At 40.2% G+C, this 20308-nt stretch overlaps 1 protein-coding gene and 1 long non-coding RNA gene across 3 annotated transcripts; one reads left to right on the top strand and one right to left on the bottom strand.

Moving 5' to 3' along the window:
- Nucleotides 1–84: 84 nt before the first annotated feature.
- On the top strand, nt 85–14004 carry LOC139175692 (uncharacterized). Of its 2 annotated transcripts, none has more exons than XR_011560556.1 (3): nt 85–157; nt 12245–12547; nt 13291–14004. It is a non-coding gene; the product is annotated as an uncharacterized lncRNA (long non-coding RNA). The 2 variants fall into 2 exon arrangements; XR_011560557.1 differs by lacking the exon at nt 85–157 and adding an exon at nt 8701–8732 and having other exon boundaries at nt 12000–12547.
- LOC139175671 (veficolin-1-like) lies at nt 3057–15843 on the bottom strand. The gene is made up of 8 exons (XM_070766865.1): nt 15699–15843; nt 14071–14208; nt 11961–12032; nt 10655–10690; nt 9927–10060; nt 8725–8854; nt 5231–5365; nt 3057–4325 (listed from the first exon to the last, which is right to left on the bottom strand). Exons 1-8 carry the CDS (start codon nt 15796–15798, stop codon nt 4075–4077), a joined length of 996 nt encoding a protein of 331 aa, XP_070622966.1. The 5' UTR covers nt 15799–15843; the 3' UTR covers nt 3057–4074.
- Between the last annotated feature and the right edge of the window lie 4465 nt (nt 15844–20308).

Here is a 20308-nt window from a genome sequence, read left to right as displayed (position 1 = left end):
ATATTTGCAGATGAGGGGTGGAGCTCTGAAAAAAACATAAGTCTTGATTGCTTTCCACACCCTTTGTCCTTCCTTGAGCATTTTCTGTGGAATAATGTGGATCTTTTAATCTTGGTTATCGGAGGGAGAAACGAAACATGAATGAGTTATATTTCAGGTACAAATACATCAGCTTTTACTACTTTTCTTCTTGGATAAATTTATTTATTTATTAGATTTGTATGCCGCCCTGACAAAGAGTGACGATACCCCAATTAGCTTGCAAATTGATTGAATGCAATTTAAGTTCTGTTCATTAATCTCTTCTGCAATTTTCATATGTTCTTTTTTTTTTTTTGTAAACCTCTTTATTAAGTTTTCCTATATCATTTCCATCACATATTATTTTGTATTACAGATTTTACATAATCTCTGTTGACATTCTGATAATAAATTTTGACCAGTTTCATTTCATTATATACATTGTATTTCATATTTTTATATTCTAATATCTATTACATTTAGTAACTGATAGATAAGAAAATTTTACATGGTAACTATAGATCGTTTCAGTTGTACTGTTGTTTCATATTGTATTGCTTTTATATTCTCTTTTGAAACCATTCATGCCATTTTTGCCATGTTCTTTTTGATTCCGTTATTTTATTTCCCTTGATTGAATTCGTGAGTTTGTCCATCTCCACACAGGTATATATCTTATCTATAATTAAATCTTCCATTGGTATCTGATCTTCAATTTGTATGGTATTATTTTCTTGTATGTATTTAGTAGTTTTTACCGTTTCGATTGGTTCTTCTTTATATAGAAGAATGTTCTTGTTGATTATTTTATACCTAGACAAGTATGAGTATAGACTAAATTGTTTTTTAAAATATACAGAGTTGAAAGAAAGGTTAGAAGTAGATCCAGAAAGTAGATCAGTATCTATTAGGCTTTTCTAGCAATGTGTGCTAGCCTAGCCAGTCTTGCCATAAAAAACAGATCAAATAAAAAACAAAAAAATATCTTGTAATGGTATGGGAGAAAGATCTTGGGACAGAAAGTGAAGAGATATTTGCAAGTGACAGCATAGCCTGCAGCCAGACAGTGGGCAAGACAAGAGGCTCAGAAAAGACTCACTAGTTTTTCCATTGTAGAGGAGATGTGTTGGAGAGAAAATTGCCCTTTTGTAGCATCATATTTTACAACCGCATCACTTAGCAATGGAAATTCTGATCCCAATTGCCATTGGAACCCAAGAACTACGTGTTGTGGCCTGAGATTTGCATGTTGCACTTTATCGAGCAGGAGAATGAAGATTACTGATTGGTTCTTCCTAGCTGGAGCTCTCTATTTAAACAGGTGCTGCCGCTAGGCTTTTGCTGGAGCTTCATCTTAACCTAATAAAGCACAGTTGTCACTGAACCTGTCTCCTGACTTCAATACCAGAACTCAACATTGGTGATGAAGGCAGGATACTGAAGAGCAATTTCAAAGCTAGCCCATCCGGAAGGAAGCGTTGGACATTTTAGGCATCAGATTCAAAGACTACTAGCAAGCCACCATGTCATCCTTGCACCCGCCAACACTATTTGATGCATCCAAGGAGAATTGGAGGTCCTACATGATGAGATTTCACTGCTTCCTTGAAGCCAACGACTTGCAAGGCCTTTCAGACAACAGAAAGCGACCAATGTTCCTGAGCCATTGAAGTTTTCAACATGGCTGTGTCCTTAGCTGCACCAACACCCATAGTGTTGAGAGTAGTGTTGCAGTATAGCATAAATGTTAGAATAGGATTGTATTATAATTATATATCTGGACCTCTAGCATAAAAATACTCTGCTTACCCTAATTCTATAACCCAGGACAGGAAGGGCACTAACCTGCCTAATCTGCATTCCTGGCAATTACAATAGGGAAACTAAAGGGCTCAAATAAACAATAAACAAAGTTTTCACCATTCCGGACAGGATCAAAGGGGGGATTTACATTGCCTGAAGCATACAACAGGACAACAGGGTGATTAAGGAAGATTAGTGAGACTGGGGAACCACCAGAAAATGTAGAACCTCCAGTTAGGGCAGTGTTTCTCAAATAGTGGGGTGGGTCCCCCTGGGGGACATGGAGTGATGCCAGGGGGGAGGGCATATGACTCTGGGGAATGTGCCTTAAGAGACACATTTTCCAAATATGGAAAAATATTTAACAGGAGTGAAAAGAAAGGCGGAGACAGACGGAGATAATGAGACAAACTTAAGTCTCCTGAAAGCTAAGATGAGGAAATATGACAAAGCGTATATAGTGCTTGGCTTCACTGTGAATACAGTGAGAGATGAGGAAAGACTGGTATGTTTACTGTGTCTAAAAATGTTGGCATGAAGCCAAATAAATTAAGATGTTATTTAAACACATTACACCTGAATAACACTGATAAGCCACTTGAGTTTTTTCAGGGAAAACAGGTTGAATATTGCAAACAATCATCCTGGAGGAGAGTTTGGGGTGGGGGGAGAATATTTACTTCTTACAGGGTGGGGGCATAACAGAAAATAATAGAGAAACACTGAGGTAGGGTATTGTCTGAGTCAGAGGATGATGGGAACTTGGAGGACCTCTGTTAGATGCGAGGGTGAGAAAAACGAGAGCCAGAGATGAATATCTCTCTAGAAGGGGTTCTAGACATTGATTAGATCTATAGGACAGGCTGATGGGAAAAGAGAAATGGCAAGAAATGTTCATCATAAAGATGGAGCTTTGAGAGATTATTTCTGATTCCCTGGATTTTGATTCCTGCTTTTACAGAAGCTGGTTAAGCTCTGAACATTGAGTGAAGTGATAAATACCAGAGACACCTCATTAGGGAAGATTTATGCCTCTAGCTGGCATGCATCCCGAGTGTTATCTATGCTCAGTAGGTGGGAACGCTGTCAGCCTGGAATGCCTTAGAATTCACTTATTTCTTCCTGGACATTGTGTAGATAATAATATTTTTTCCTTCATCAATGTTTATAGCGTGTGTGAGTTTGCTTTCTAATTGATTGATCCGACTAGACAGAACACATAGAAACACTTGTGTGGTCATCACTACCGACTTTATTACAAACACATTATGCTCCAGTACCTTCCAAGGTGGTCAGCTGGCACAGGTTCTGCCAACGGTTGCAGAAAGACATTGAGACAGGCCTGATGCCACTCCACAGTCAGTGGAAGGAACTTCTCCTGGGTGTGGCTGACTCCACTCAGACCAACTCTTCTGGAACTCATAGGCATTCAGGTGTGTGTACGTGTTTACTTCAGGTTTGAGAATAGGGTCTGTGAGTTGTTAGAATGTAGGTTGTTTACTATGGCCAGTTTGGATGCTGTTCATGGCTGAGTGTCTTCTGATTGTCTCAGGCTACATTCCTCTATTCTGCTCCAAAGTTGATCTATATGTCTCCTCTAAATTTTTCTCTCTTCCAATTTTACTTGATAGGACCAGGAACCAATAATGGCAATTACTTTAGCCTGAACCTAGGAAGGGTTGCCTGCATAGTTGTGGGCATAGGCTAGATCCCCTGGACTGCCTGGTCAAATTGAGGGGTGCCTCAGTGTTATAGTTTGGGTGAAACCTGTATAGTTGTGACCTTAGTTTGTGACCCCTTAATAATTCTGCAGGACTCCGGTTTGTGGTTGCACTAAGGGTTATGTGTTATGCTAATAGGAATTGGTCTATTTTGGTTTGCCAGTTCTTGGGGCCCATTCTTTGTTAAAGCCTCTTCGTTCTACTTGTCCATTACTGGCAGGAGAGAAAGGTGCTATTAGGCACCTGTTCTACTAAAAACGATTAAATGTGTTTTGCTGTGAATTGTGTCCCATTGTCAGATACCAGAAGTTTGGGTAACTTTTTCCTTTCATATACCTTTAATTCCCAAATGAAGGCATCCCCTCAACTTATTGATATTTTTATTTATAAATATAGATACAATTTATATTGTTCCAATAGCCACTAATTAGTGTTCTCATTTCAGGAACAGAATTCAGAAGAATATTCATCTAGTAATAAATTCATTCAGCATGTCAGTTCAACAATTCCGAATATACTGATAGTTCACCTATTGAGGTCTAATTTTCATGTCCACATATTTGTAAGAATAATGGTGTCCCTTCCCAGCATACCAGTTGATGCCATCAGCAAAAGATTTATGTTCCCCTTTGTGATACAGGCCATTCAGGTTGGAAGAGTGGCAGGCACCATACCACCAACCTCCCTTGTAACTCACAGCACAACTTGCAGCTTCATAGTTATCATTGTCTTTATCTTTTGTAGAGAATGCCAGGCCATTATGTCCTGAGAAAGAATTGCCTGAGTGAAGATAATCAGAAAAGAAAATGAATGATATACTATATTGCTGTTTTCAGTCATACAATGCTGCCACAGTGAAAAATGCATATTCTCTGCTAGGAAGAATTCAGCAGGAAATAAAAAAATAATAGAATGCATAACTTATATGCAATAATTGCAAACTCAGTTTCTCATTACCAGATGAGAATTCCTTATACCATTGTTCCCTTGACCTTGGTTTATTAAATAAATCCTGATGAATCATGTCACATAAACCATGGTTTACAAACACAGCTAGACTTCATAATATCCTAACTAAAAACCAACTGACGTAGAACAATGTAATAAGATCACCACACACTACTATATGAGAGAAATGTAAATTCTGGGGCTTATTTATTTATTCATTCATGATTAATGATTTAAAAAATGAGAAAGAATCAAATATATACCACATATGAAACAGTTAGCAAAAAGTCACTTAAAAAGTACAGTAAGCAGTAAAATAATACAAAGGAATGGAAAAGCAACTTTAAGGCCAAATTCAACAATTTTTCTTCCTGGTGGCAAAGTGCAACCAAACAAATTTAGCTCCTTCCATAGATATATAAGTGGATCAATCTTTTAATAGAAAATAATTTCTGCTTCAGGCCTGGTAGCCACTTTTGCATGGAGCTTAAGGCACCAGGCTTAGAAACCAAGAAACTGAATCTTAGTCACACCTTAGAAATAAAAACACCTGGTTTTATTTCTAGTTCCCCCAGTCTCCCTCTCTGTCCCACTCCCCTCTACCCCAGGAAGCAGGCAAAGGCAAGTCAGTTCTGAAATGGCTAAAATCTGGCAGATTTTTAACTGTCTTAAGATAATTGTGTTTTATATTTTATACCAAGGTACTCAAACGAAGAAGCAGCCTCTGTATTACTCACCCATGTTGCCATCCAAATAGGAGCCCAACTTTAGTCTATAGTTTTCGCTTTCATTTGCAATTCTGAAACTGGAATATGTTGCAAAGGTTGTGGAACCGTTGAAATCTTCCATATCAATTCTCAATTGGTGTGTTCCTGAACACCAAAAGGTAGATGTTATTAGAGATTGAATACTAGAGATGTAGAAATCCTTGAAGGGAAGCATGTTGTAGCAGATTTTCATTCCACAAGGACTAACCACAGTGCCACCACAATTCATAAAAAGGTTGTTATCATTGTGTTTTGATGGTCATGACTCACAGTGGAATTTGTTTGTTTCATCAGGCATGTATTAGATAACAGATATAAAAACATAATTATGAATATATGAAATGGATACAAATGAAAGGGAACTTTAGGGCAGGGACTGTAGGCACACTGGTTTGGGGAAGACACCACGGAGTCAGATAGTGCATTCCAGGCATTGACAACTCTGTTACTGAAGTCGTATTTTCTGCAATCAAGTTTGGAGCGGTTTACCATAAATTTGTATCTATTGTGAACTTGTGTATTACTGTGGTTGAAGCTGAAGTATTCATTGGTAGGTAGGGCATTGTAAATGATAATTATGTACTATGCTTAGGTTGCATCGAAGATGGCAAGATTCTAAGTTGTCTAGGCCCAAAATTTCAAATCTGGTGACGTAAGGTATTCTGTTGTGAGTTGAGGAGAGGAGGACTCTTCTTGTGAAATATCTCTGGACTCATTCAATTGCATAAGTGCACCAGTGTGCCTTCCGTCCCCTGTCCAATTGTCTCTCCTTATCTCATTTATCTTTTCTTCCTTTCAAACATGTTAACCTATACTTTTATATCTTTTCTTCTATTCTTTTCTTTACTTATATTATTACATATCTTTCTCTTCAATGTGTATTATGTACTGGACAAAAATAAATAAATAAATGAATGAATGAATGAATGAATGAATGAATGAATGAATGTCCTATATGTAGTGTGGGTTCCAGAAAGATGAGCTGTATTCAAGAATTATCTAGCAAAAGTTTTATATGCCTTAGTTAGCAGTCCAATATTACTGGAGAAGAAGCTACTCAAGTTTAGGTTAACAACTTTTAACGCTGTTTTTTGCAATGCTGTTACAATAAGCTCTGGCATTTAGATAATTTGAGATGAGTACTCTAAGGTCCTTGACAGAGTGATGGATATCTATGAGGTCATATCCATCCAAATTAAATTGTTGTTCTGATTTTTTTGCCTATTGTTTGACCATTCTGACAGAAAGTCAAGGTCTTTTTGAAGGTTAGCAGCATTGTTGGTAGTGTTTAATAGTTTTACATAATCAGTGAAGACGATGATGTAATTGTGAGCCATGTCCATCAAAAAGCAATGATAACAAACAACATAGACAGACAGAATTACACGAGCACCAGAGTTGGGCCAGAAAAATTAAACCACTGTCAGAAAGTCACAAATTTTATCTGGTCATTTTGCACAATTAGCCAGAAAGTCATTCATGCATTGCCACTTTCCCCTTTGTTTCACTAAGTCAATATTTTTGTCACTGTCTAGCTATATATGGTGAGTAAGGCAGTGAGGAGGAATACAGATTTTTCAGCTTGTACTAGGAAAGAGTTATATGTATTTTTCTGTCGAATCACCCTGGTATACCCAAATATGGGAAGGAGTATACTGCAAAAGGGAAGCAGTATGTTCCCTCCCATATTTGGCTATGCCAGGGTGATTTGACAGAAACACACACACACACACACACACACACACACACGGCTAATATATTCATATATGGAATATATATTCCAGTGACGGGCCCCCATGAGAAAGAAAGCAACTTTCTCCTTTCTCCTATTTTTAAACATTTTATTGGTACTGATACATGGTGGACCACATTCATTTTGAGATTATGGAAAAAAGGATGAATTTGGTTAATGAAACTGATTTGTGACAACTGATGGGATGATGGGACAAGGTAAGACGATACTTGGCAAATAGAATCCAAGACCAAGCTATAAGAAACAAACTGGAATCACTTTATAATATGTAAAAAGATATTTTGCTCTTGGGTTAAAATGGTTTATACAAGAAACACCCCCGATTGCTGGTGGGGTATGAATGATTGTCTGGTAGTGGGCACAATCACTGTGCACTTGTTATATGTTGTGCATGTGTTTTATATTATAAAATCAATAAAAAAATAAAAAAAACATTTTATTTCTGATATTTGTTATCAGCTGTCTTAGGGAATCATGCCACCTAAAGCTCTGAGAAAATTAGCAAATTATACAAAAAAGTTTATTTTCCTCAGATTTCATTTATGAATTTGGAATGTACCATTAATCTTTATGGAAGGAAATGGAAGGTAAATCTTATAAAAATAAGCCTTAACAAGCAGTGTGGTTTCAGGAAAAAAATTGTCTTGTAATCTGGAACTTCTGCACTGCAGAAACATTTAGACCACACAAGGAAATAGATGCAATTTACAATCTGCAAAGCCTTTGATTCAGTGGTACACAACAAACTACTGTTAAAACTAAGCTTTACAGGATTTCCATATCCCTGCACAAGTAGATATCTGTATTCCTGTCCAACAGGCAACAAGTAGTTAAAATTGGGAATGCCCTATTAAATCCTGCACCAGTTAACAGTGGTGTTGCCCAAGATAGCATTTAGGATCCACACTCTTTCTGCTTTTCATAAATGACCTTTGTGATCATATTATAAGTAGCTGCATCCTCTTTGCTGGTGATATAAAACTATTTAACACCACCACCAATGCTGCTGCCCTACAAAGTGACCTTGACTATGTGTCAGAATGATTGAACAATTGGCAACTCCAAATAGCAACCAACAAATGCTATGTTTTACCCACTGACAAAAAAAATCGGAACACAAACTACAAGCTGGGTGGATATGACCTTGTAGATGACCCTCACTCTGTCAATGATCTAGGCATACTCTTCTCAGCTAGAGCCCATTGAAACAGCATAGCCAAAAAGGCATCCAGAGTGGTTAACCTAATTTTGCAATGCTTCTTCTCCGGGAACACTGTATTGCAAACTAGGGCATACAAAACCTTTGCCAAACCAATCCTCGAATACAGCTAATCTGCCTGGAATCCACACTGCATATTGAACATTAATACAATTGAGTGGGTACAAGGTATTTTACAAGAAGAGAACTCAACTCCTCTGCTCACAATAGAATTCATTTATGCTTACATGTGACCCTGTGATGAAAAAAGAGTCTCTGGTAATTTTGGAGACAGAATCTGAAAGGACCGATGTTCATCTTTCCTTACAAATTAATTCTGATAGTGATAGAAACATAGAAGTCTGACGGCAGAAAAAGACCTCATGGTCCATCTAATCTGCCCTTATACTATTTTCTGTATTTTATCTTAGGATGGATGATGAGCATTATCCATGTAAAAGTATTTAATTTATCAAACTGAGCCTCAGGTGGAAGAGGAGATTTTGGACTTACCAGAACTGGTGAGAAGATGGATCTTATCATTGCCCAACCAGAATTCTGATCCTTGCCTCCCAAATCCTTTCTTGTATGATTCCCAGTCACGGTAGAATTTGACGGACCCATCTTGGCGCCTCTGGAAGACCTGGTTGAGAGAGAGAATCTGCTTTCTTAATATTATACCATTTCCATTTGAGTCTCTCCTAACGGCTTAGTACGTTCTTAGTAGGCTATATTGCTTTAAAAGTAAAGTATTGTGGAAGGGTGATTGTATAATTAAAATGTTGTTTGGAAGCATCCATGTTGTCTGTACCTGAAATGTAATATGAAAGGCCAACTTTGCCTACCCTCTCATCTGGACCAAAAAAGAGAAAGAGAAAGGAATCAAGAAAAACTGAGGTGGCATAGGATTGCCTATTTTTCCTCTAGAATAAGGATTGCCTTCTCCTCCTCCACAGTTTGTGGAGATGAATGCTGAAGAAGGGGCAACCCACGGTCTCCTGAACTCTGCTTCAGAGAGGTAGAAGAAAGATTTCTATAATTTCCTCCAAAGCACCTGAGAGCAAGACAAGAAGTAGCAAATGGAAACTTATTAAAGAGAGATCCCACCTTCAATTTCAGGAAAAATTTCCTGTCAGTCAGAACAATTAATCAGTGGAACAGCTTTCTTCCAGAAGTTGTGGGTGCTCCATCACCAGATTTTTGAGACTGGACAGCCTTTTCTCAGGAATTGCATAGGGTACTGATGGTGAACCTATGGCACAGGTGCCATAGGTGGCAGGCAGAGCCATATCTGTTGGCATGCAAGCTGTTGCCGTAACTCAGCTCCAATGTACATGTATGTGTCAGTCAGCTGATTATTGGCATGAACAGAGGCTCTGGGAGGGAGTTTTTGGCTTCTAGAGAGCCTCCAGGGGGAGGGGGAGGGCATTTTTACCCTCCCCCGATTCCAGGCGAAACATGAACCTACTGGGCCTGCCAGAAATTGGGAATCAGGCTGCTTTCAGCCTCCAGAGGTCCCTGGGGGTGGGGGAAGCTGTTTTTGCCCTCCCCAGCAGGATAGCAACTGGTAATCCAAGATACTGTCACCCCAACAGATCTGGAGGGAGCCAGGTTGGAAAAAGCTAAGTTAATCTTTGAATATTACTAATAAATGAAAATAGATTTTCCCACTTTCATTATGTTGGAAGCAAACATCTCTAAGATCTCTTACTTACCAACCAGCCCCCTCCATCTACTTCCATGTCACAGAAAACCACCATCACTTCCCCTGTGATTGGATAGATGGTGTACCAGCCAGTGAGGGTCTCTCCTTGTTCATGGAGTTCCTTGCAGTTTCTGGCTCTTCCCTCTGAGAAAGGAATTGGGGTGGGGAGAGGATGATCAGTTGAGATTCTCTCTGTTCTGAAAATATATGTGATGTGACAATTACAGGTTTCTATGCAAGAATTTCTCCAGTGAAATCACCATAATGCCTATTGTAGGAGAATGGTATTGCGTACAATGGTATGCAATAATATTTTAAAAATTAAAGACTATTTATTTACCTATTTGTTTATAAAAATTACATGCCATCCATCAGACCTGAATAAGACATACAGTATTTGAATATGTAGCAGCTTTCCTCAAACTAGGGCCATTAATTATTTGGGAGGGGGATGATGGGAGGTAGAGTCTAACATTCTTAGAAGACACAGGTTGGAGAAAGCTGATATATGCAGATGAAATGGTTCACAATGATCTTTAAATTGCGATCAGAGAATTTATACTATTCCAAACATCGCTTCTAGCCTGTTCGGACAGTTTTGCATTTATTACCCTGAGTGATAAAGGTCAAACAAGGGGAGATCAAAATGAAGATAAAATCAAGCTGATGGCATTTGTGTCAATTATCTGGGGAAGTTTGAAGTGACTGGATAAGAAAGGGGAGAATGCTTAGACGTACCTTCCTGCTGACAGCCTTCTAAGCGGCAGGGTTCCCCTATGGAAACAGGGAAAACAGTTGAATAGATTCAGGGCTCCGAGTGAAAGAAAATATAAGATTTCACAGTTTCTCCTCAATAACCGTTCATTTAATCACCATTTGGAGTTACAACGGCACTGAAAAAAGTGATTTATGACTTATGACAAAGGTTGCAGCATTTCTGTAGTCACAGGATCAAAATTCAGAAACTTGGCAACTGTCTCATATTTATAATGGTTGCAGTGTCCCAGAGCTTTCTGATCATCTTGGCAACTTTATTTATTTTATTTACTTATTAGAATTTGTCAAACAAAAATGAGAACAAGAATAAATTTCTAACTGTCAAAGCTACTGGGGAAGACAGATTTATTTAACAATAACCTTATGAACTTATAACAACTGCAACAGTTCACTTACTGTGGTCATGAAATGTGGGCAAAAGATATTTAGCAACCATCTTAGCAATGGGATCAATTGTGGTCATGCGTTGAGAAATATCTGTATAATAACATGTCTTTTTGTGCAAGTTTGTTACCTCTTTTCTTGCATAGAGGAATAGACATGTAGAAAATACACCTGCAAAGAATGATCATCAAAGTAGATGTTTGAGTAAAAATACTTGTTTGGAGGCCAAGAGGCTTGGGATTTCCATATACAGTGATACCTTGTCTTACAAACGCCTTGTCATACAAACTTTTCGAGATACAAACCCGGGGCTTAAGATTTTTTTGCCTCTTCTTACAAACTATTTTCACCTTACAAACCCACCGTCGCCGCTGGGATGCCTCACCTCCGGACTTCCGTTGCTAGGGAAGCACCTGTTTTTGCGCTGCTGGGATTCCCCTGAGGCTCCCCTCCATGGGAAACCCCACCTCCGGATTTCCGTGTTTTTGTCATGCTGCAGGGGAATCCCAGCAGGGGAATCCCAGCAGCGCAAAAACGGGCACTTTGCTGGCAACGGATGTCCGGAGGTGGGGTTTCCCAGCGAGGGGAGCCTCAGTGAAATCGAAGCATCACAAAAACACAGAGGTCCAGAGGCGGGGTTTCCTATGGAGGGGAACCTCAGGGGAATCCCAGCAGCACAAAAAACAGGCACTTCGGCTGGGAAAGGGGGTGAATTTTGGGCTTGCACGCATTAATCGCTTTTCCATTGATTCCTATGGGAAACATTGTTTTGTCTTACAAACTTTTCACCTTAAGAACCTCATCCCGGAACCAATTAAGTTTGTAAGACAAGGTATTACTGTATCTCCCTCTTGGAAACAAAACAAAACTCTAGATACATTACCATTGTCTCCTTTGTCTCCTTTCTCTCCCTTTGGTCCAGCTTTTCCAGCTATCCCAGCAGAACCCTTTTCACCTAAGGAGAACAGAACAAAAGAACACCTGGAATATACTGGTACCAAAGGTTTCCCGAATCTTGTTTTGGAAAAAGCAAGATCACCACAGATGCTTCACTTTCTCAGTTTGCAAAAAGGAGGCAACTATCCTTTGATAATCAGGAGAGTTACCAATACACTTTCCACATAAAGGAAGAATGCATAACTATTCTGAACTTTCATTGTTTTTCAGGATTTTCTCATCTTTCTGAAGCCCTGCGAAGACCATAACAACCTTGTTAGAAAAGAACTGACTGATCCCTGTAAAGAAAGAAGATGGGCAAACAATAGTTTTTTTTAAAACAAAATGATACAATCCATTCTCCATAAAAAAAACCTCTGAAAGTTCCAACTACTGAGTCATACCCAACTGCTACAACTGTACAGTCATCAGCATTTTAAAAATCCTCTTCCTGACTTGAAATGCAACCTTCCAGCACCCTCCCACCCTAGCTGGAATTTGAGGGGCATGGCATGGTTTTCATCCCTCTACCAGGTAACATTGGCGATGCTTTCTCCAACACCCTTTATTCTAGATCCATGATGGTGAACCTATGGCACGGGTGCCACAGGTGGCACATGGGGCCATCTCTGTGGCCATGCAAGCTGATGTGCCGATCATGCTCCACAGTGCATGTGTGTGTACATCTTGCCGGTCAGCTGATTTTTGGGTCTCAGCCAAGAGAGGCATGTGCATATGTGAGGTGGGGGGATGCGTACATATGTGAGGGTGGGGTTACGTGCGCATGTGCATGGGGGTGTAGCGGTGCCTTCTGAGTCCTGTTTTTTGTTCTATGAAGCTTCAGGGAACTCTGTTAGCACCAAAACGGGGTGCACAGGGCTGCAGCGCTTCTCCTCTGAGGTACGTTTTTAGTTTTAAGAAGCTTCAAGGAATCTGCTAGCACCAAAATGGGGTGTGTGGGTGAGGAAGACACCCAGAGATATCTATTCTTTATTACATTTTACAGTCTTATAAGCTTGTAGTGCATACTTTGTACTTGTTTGCTTACTAACTAATAATGGAACATGTGAAGGATAGGAAAAGGAGAAGTGAGATTTAACGGAGGGTGTATAAACTTAGATGCATCGGCCTGATGTTGCATATAATGCATCAAATGTACCTTTGCTTGTTCTCACTATGTAATCCCATTTTTACCTTATCCTGTTAACTTCCCCTCTCAATGTATTATTATTATTATTATTATTATTATTATTATTATTAATTTATTTATTTATTAGATTTGTATGCCGCCCCTCTCCAAGGACTCGGAGCAGCTCAAAACAAGAACAATACAAATCCAACAATTTAAAACCCTTAATATAAAAACAATCATACATCTCATGCAGACCATACATAAAGTGGAAGCAGCCCAGGGGAATCAATTTCCCCATGCCTGACAACAGAGGTGAGTTGTGAGGAGTTTGCAAAAGGCAAGGAGGGTGGGAGCAATCCTGATGGAGTTGATTCCAGAGGGCCGGGGCCGCCACAGAGAAGGCTCTTCCCCTGGGTACCGCCAGACGACATTGTTTCGACAACGGGGCCCGGAGAAGGCCAACTCTGTGGGATCTAACCGGTCGCTGGGATTCGTGCAGCAGATATCTGCAATATGTGCAGATAATTGGTCGATATTATGATATGCCTTGTATATCCCATTTCTCCACCAAGATATAAAATGCTTGTAAAGGAAGTTAAGGTTGTTCTGAGATTGTTTTGCTATACTCTGAACCACATGCAATAAACCTGAGATATTCCATCTCTTTGTGGTCTCCTTTCCCTTGACTGGTGACTTGCTTTTCTGCTATTCAGGGATGCTGCCTTTCCCCTCCTTTGCCTCTTTTTAGTGGGTGCACACTGCATTATGGGTGCCAGCATGTGTGCATTCTGTCATGTGTGCACTCATACACTTTGGGCACACAACAACAAAAGGTTTCGACAGCCCAGGCTATCAGATTCTTAGTAACAGAGCAAATAAGCTGCTCCTTGATACCAATCATCAACAGAAGTAGACATAAACATACCTGGGGGCCCCTGAGGTCCTGGCTCACCCTTGGCTCCAGAAAGTCCATTGGTTCCTGGCACACCTGGAATTCCAGGTATCCCTGCCTGGCCCTGGAGAACAATCCTGTCACTCCCACATTGTGTTAAGCTCTTCAGCTCTGGAATAGAAGAAAGCATAAACAGAGTGAGAAGCTAAACAAAAGCAAGAAGGTTTTCCTCACATTCTGACAAGTCACAGAGTGGCCCTATTGGATTTCTATTATGGAGGATTTTAGACAAGTTCAGTCTTATTTTTTACTGAGCCTTTGCAAGCTTGTAAAACCTGCATTTTTGAACTGCAAGAGGAAGAGGGAGAAGAACAACGACATGTACAGGATACCTAACATGTACACATTTTTTTTTCAAATATTTTTCTTTGTTATTTATTCATTCATTCATTCATTTATTTTGTTTGTTTGTTTGATTGATTTTTATGCCGCACTTCTCCTTAGACTTAGGGCGGCTTACAACATGTTAGCAATAGCACTTTTGAACAGAGCCAGCCTATTGCACACACAATTCGGGTCCTTCTAGTTCATTATCTTACATACTTTTGGGCCAAAGACAAACCGATGTGGCACAGTAGGTAGGGTGCTGTACTGCAGGCCACTGAAGCTGACTGTAGATCTATAGGTCAGCGGTTCAAATCTCATCACCGGCTCAAGGTTGACTCAGCCTTCCATCCTTCCGAGGTGGGTAAAATGAGGACCCGGATTGTGGGGGCAATAGGCTGGCTCTGTTAAAAAAGTGCTATTGCTAATATGTTGTAAGCAGCCCTGAGTCTAAGGACAAGGGCAGCATAAAAATTGAACAAACAAGCAAACAAACACCCCTGGTCTATTTCTTTCGTAATCCATGAAAGTATTTCCTACAATGGCTGTAATTTCATTAAAGCTCCTTCTGTGGGTCTGCCAACTTTGCTTCTTGAATATCCATTCCTCCCTCTGGCCAATAACCAAGGAGGAAATGGCTATGAGACAATTCCTTCCACATATTGTTGTGTTTGGGTTTCACTTTGAGGAAAAAAGAAAAAAGAAAATTAACCATTGCCTGGAGGCAAACAGTACCTCCCCTAAAGGGAGGGGGAGTCCCAGGGGCTGGAAGGTGAAATGAGAGGAGAGATGGAGTTCCCTCCGATGATGAAGTGCCCTGCAGTTGTGGGGGAAACTTTCTGCAGTGGTTCTTAACCTTTCTAATGCCATGACTCCTTAATACAGTTCCTCATGTTGTGGTGACCCAATGAAGGGCTACCAAAAGTTTTACTACCACACTGTGGGCGTGGCTTATGCAGGATGCAATGCAAATTGAGTGCTCTGGGGTGGAGCTCCATTTTGGCTACCCCATTGCGTTCCCTCCTGTCTTGGCAGCAGCTCACCCCTGGGTGACCCCCAACCTACCTTCAATTCTCCCAACAGAGCTTTAAGCTGATTGACAGCAAGGTCAGAGGGAGTTCCTAACACCATGGGAAATTTGTCTTTCCCCAAGGTCGTAAGTGAAACGGTCATTTGACTCCCAAAAGAGTCCCAACCCCCAGATTGAGAATCACTGCTCTAGTGCAATCTATCTTAATTAACTGGCTCACCCCAGAAAAGGACCAATTGAGACTCACGTGCACAGCAGCTGGTTTCTGTTTCTTCCTGTGTTGACAGTCCCCTCTCTGCAGATAGAGCAATCAGAAAAAGGAAGTAAAAACCAATCCAAGTTGTCATCTTGCCACAGGGAACCTAATTTGCGGTTCTCTTTGAACTGGGCTGGTGGTTTGGGTGTTCTTGTATATATAGCAATGCCTATTAGTTCTGTAAACAGGGAAATTAGGAAATAATAGAATTTCCTTGCAAAGGTACAAGAGAAAACTACTGTATGTTGAAAGTCTTCTCTTGCAACACTGTTTCAGAAATCTTGGCACTATTCATAATATTTGCAGATTAGGGATGGAACTCAAGAAAAAAAAGAAATCCCCGTATTGCATTATTTTCCCCACCCTTTGTCCTTCCAGGAACAAAGTGGATCTTTTAACTTTGGTCATCAGAGGGAGAGAAGAAACATGACTAAGCTGCACTTTAGATAAACAAATGTGTCAGCTTTTACAATTTTCCTTCTTGGATAAATACTCCCTGACAATAATTGACAATACACTAATTAGCTTGCAAGTTGATTGTATGAAATATAAGAGCTGTTTATTAAACTCTTCTGCAATTTTCATATGAATTTTAAATGTATTTTACATCTAGACAAGTATGAGTATAGACTAAATTGTTTTTAAAAATATACAGCATGAAATAAAGGTTAGAAAGTCAATCAATATCTATTAGGCTTTTCTAGCAATGTGTGCTAACCTAGTCAACATCAAGCTAGACTTTCCCTTCATCTTTCTCCTTCAGTTCCAATGTCATCTTGTCAAGTTCTGCACATTGAAAGATTTTTTAAAATTATTATACTATCAATAGGTATAGTTTCATGTTTCCATTGTTGTGCAAGGCAGATCCTTGCTACAGTCAAGATATGATGTATAATATAATAATGTTCTTTTTTCATTTTTGGTCCATATTTCCTAGTAGACAAAGTTCTGGTTTTATCTCTAATATTTGCTTTATAATTTCTGTTAGTCAATTCCCAATTTTACTCCAGAATTTCTTTACCTGCGGGCATGTCCACCACATATGCAAATGTGATCCGTTTCTATACCCACATTTCCAGCAATTTGGAGGTAGGTTTGGATACATTTTTGCCAGTCTCGCTGGTGCTAAAAGCTATTCAATATCTACATGAAACCGCTGGGTGAGATCATCCAAGGGCATGGGGTGAGGTATCATCAGTACACTGATGATACCCAGCTTTACATCTCCACCCAATGTCCAGTCAACGAAGCAGTGGAAGTGATGTGCCGGTGTCTGGAGGCTGTTGGGGCCTGGATGGGTGTCAACAGACTCAAACTCAACCCTGATAAGACGGAGTGGCTGTGGGTTTTGCCTCCCAAGGACAATCCCATCTGTCCATCCATCACCCTGGGGGGGAATCATTGACCCCCTCAGAGAGGGTCCACAACTTGGCCGTCCTCCTTGATCCACAGCTCACATTAGAGAACCATCTTTCAGCTGTGGCGAGGGGGGCGTTTGCCCAGGTTCTCCTGGTGCACCAGTTGCGGCCCTATCTGGACCAGGACTCACTGCTCACAGTCACTCATGCCCTCATCACCTCAAGGTTCGACTACTGTAATGCTCTCTACATGGGGCTACCTTTGAAAAGTGTTCGGAAACTTCAGATCGTGCAGAATGCAGCTGCGAGAGCAGTCATGGGCTTACCTAGGTATGCCCATGTTTCACCAACACTCCGCAGTCTGCATTGGTTGCCGATCAGTTTCCGGTCACAATTCAAAGTGTTGGTTATGACCTTTAAAGCCCTTCATGGCATTGGACCAGAATATCTCCGAGACCGCCTTCTGCCGCACGAATCCCAGCGACCGATTAGGTCCCACAGTGTGGGCCTTCTCCGGGTCCCGTCAACTAAACAATGTCGGTTGGCGGGCCCAGGGGAAGAGCCTTCTCTGTGGTGGCCCCGACTCTCTGGAACCAGCTCCTCCCAGAGATTAGAACTGCCCCTACTCTCCTTGCCTTTCGTAAGCTCCTTAAAACCCACCTTTGTCGTCAGGCATGGGGGAACTGAGACATCTCCCCCGGGCATATACAATTTATGCATGGTATGTTTGTAGGTATGTTTGTTTAGTAAATGGGTTTTTTTAAATATTTTAAATTATAATTTAGATTTGTCATGAATTGTTTTGTTTTGCTGTGAGCCGCCCCGAGTCTGCGGAGAGGGGCGGCATACAAATCTAAATAATAAAAATAAAATAAATAAAAATATTGATAATACATTTTATAAATATTTTCTTTGTAAATGCTTGATTTTGTCAATTTTTAATTTCCCCCCAGATTTTTTGTCCCATTGCTCTAAATTTATAGTGTGTCCAATATTTTTCACCCAGCTGATCATGTTTCCTTTTATTATCTCGTCTTCCATTTTGTAGTTTAATAAAAAATTGTACATTTTGATGATTAATTTTTGTTCTTGACCTAATAAAATTATATCCAATACTGATTTTTGTTTTTGTATTCCAAATTGTTCCTTATCTTTATGAAAGCATTTGGAAGTACAGCTACCAATCTTTCTTTCATTGTTTCTTTGTTTCTTTGTTTCTTTGTTTCTTTGTTTCTTTCTTTCTTTATTTCTTTATTTATTTATTTCTTTATTTATTTATTTATTTATTTATTTGACTTATATGCTGCCTCTCTCCATGGACTCAGGGCGGTTCACAACATTCCGATAAAAAGATGCAATATAAAACATTTCTAAGCCAATTAATAGAATAATTACTTTTTAAAATATGTCTTAAAAACTAGGCATTTAAAAACAAACAATCACATCCATACAGTCAAATTCAATACATTCACTGGGCAGAGTCTAGGGTCTAGTGACCCCAGGCCTGCTGACATAGGTGCATTTTCAAGCTCTTACGGAAGGCAAGGAGGGTGGAGGCAGTGCAAATCTCTGGGGGGAGTTGATCGCAGACGGCCAGGCCCCCCACAGAAAAGGCTCTTCCCCTAGAACCCACCAAACGACATTGTTTAGTTGACGGGACCTGGAGAAGGCCAACTCTGTGGGACCTGACTGGGCGCTGGGATTCGTGTGGCAGAAGGCGGTCCCATAGGTAATCTGGTCCTATGCAATGTAGGGCTTTATAGGTCATAACCAACACTTTGAATTGGGTCCGGAAACCTATTGGCAGCCAATGCAGTCCACAGAGTGCTGAAGAAACATGGGCAAATCTTGGTAGGCCCAAGATAGCTCGCGCGGCTGCATTTTGCACAATTTGTAGTTTCCAAACACTTTTCAAAGGTAGCCCCATGTAGGGAGCATTGTACTAGTCGAACCTCAAGGTGACCTTGAGCAAAGACTCCCTGTCCAAATAGGGTCGGAACCAGTGTTCCCTCTAATTTTTTTTTGGGGTGGGCGGAAAAGTATAGTGTCTGAGCGGCAGGCCCTTCGGGACTGGGCGGCACAGAAATAATAAATAAACAAACAAACAAACAAACAAATAAAAAACCCACCCTGTTTTGCCTCAGAGAATTTCAAAATAAAATACTGTACTGTGTGTCTATAACAGTGAGCTCATAATAGGGCAACTCTATCAATATCAAAATGCCACTTAAATAGTTGAGCTAGTTTCAAACTAGATTTTGATTTTCTTTCTCTCTTCCTTACTCCCATTCTTTTTCTTTCTCTTTTCCTTCCTCTCTTTTTTCTATCTGTTTCTCTCTCTTCCTCTCTCTCTCCTTCCCTCTCCCTCTTTCCCTCTCGGCTTCTGGGCAGGTTTGGAAAACTCTGAGTTGATGATGATTTTTAAGTGAGCGATTGCTCACTGCTCAGCTTAGAGGGAACTATGGTCGGAACTGGTGCACCAGGCAAATCTGGGCAAACGCCCCCTCTGCCACAGCTGAAAAGTGGTGTTCTAAGATCAGCTGTGGATCAAGGAGGCCACCCAAGTTGCAGACCCTCTCTGAAGGGGTCAACAATTCCCCCCCCCTCCCAGGGTGATGGATGGACAGATGGACGTGTCCTTGAGAGGCAGTATCCATAGCCACTCTGTCTTGTCTGGATTGAGTCTGACCCTGACAGCCTCCAGACACCAGCTTATCACTTCCACTGCTTCTCTGTTGTTCCAACTTTGGATGGACTTTAAATTTTCTCCTTCATCTAAAAATTCTGCATATCTTATCATTTTATTCAAATCTTTAATATTGGGATGTGTCATTGCTTCCATACCCAAAAACCATTTTGGTAATTTAATATAATGCTGTTTTTTAATTTTGTTCCAAATTTCAAATAATGAATCTCTAATCATGCGCCTTCTAAAATATGAATGTGTTTTGTGCTTCTCATCCCAGAAAAATCCGTGCCATCCTAATTGTCATCCCTCTAATTCCAGAAGCCTTTTGTTTTAAAGTTGATAATAATATAATAAAAATTACAGAGTTGGAAGGGACCTTGGAGATCTTCTAGTCCAGCTTAGGCAGGAAACCCTACATTACTCCAGACAGATGATTATACAACATCTTCTTAAAAACTGGAGGCAAGCTCTTCCACTGAATAATTGTTCTATCAGGAAATTTCTCCTTAGTTCTCAGTTACTTCTCTCCTTGTTTAGTTTCTGCACATTGCTTC

The sequence above is a fragment of the Erythrolamprus reginae genome, chromosome 1, assembly GCF_031021105.1.
Source record: "Erythrolamprus reginae isolate rEryReg1 chromosome 1, rEryReg1.hap1, whole genome shotgun sequence".
NCBI classification, from domain to species: domain Eukaryota; kingdom Metazoa; phylum Chordata; class Lepidosauria; order Squamata; family Dipsadidae; genus Erythrolamprus; species Erythrolamprus reginae.
The sequence above is the reverse complement of the archived record's forward strand: the minus strand, read 5'-3'. Positions and strand labels throughout refer to the sequence as shown.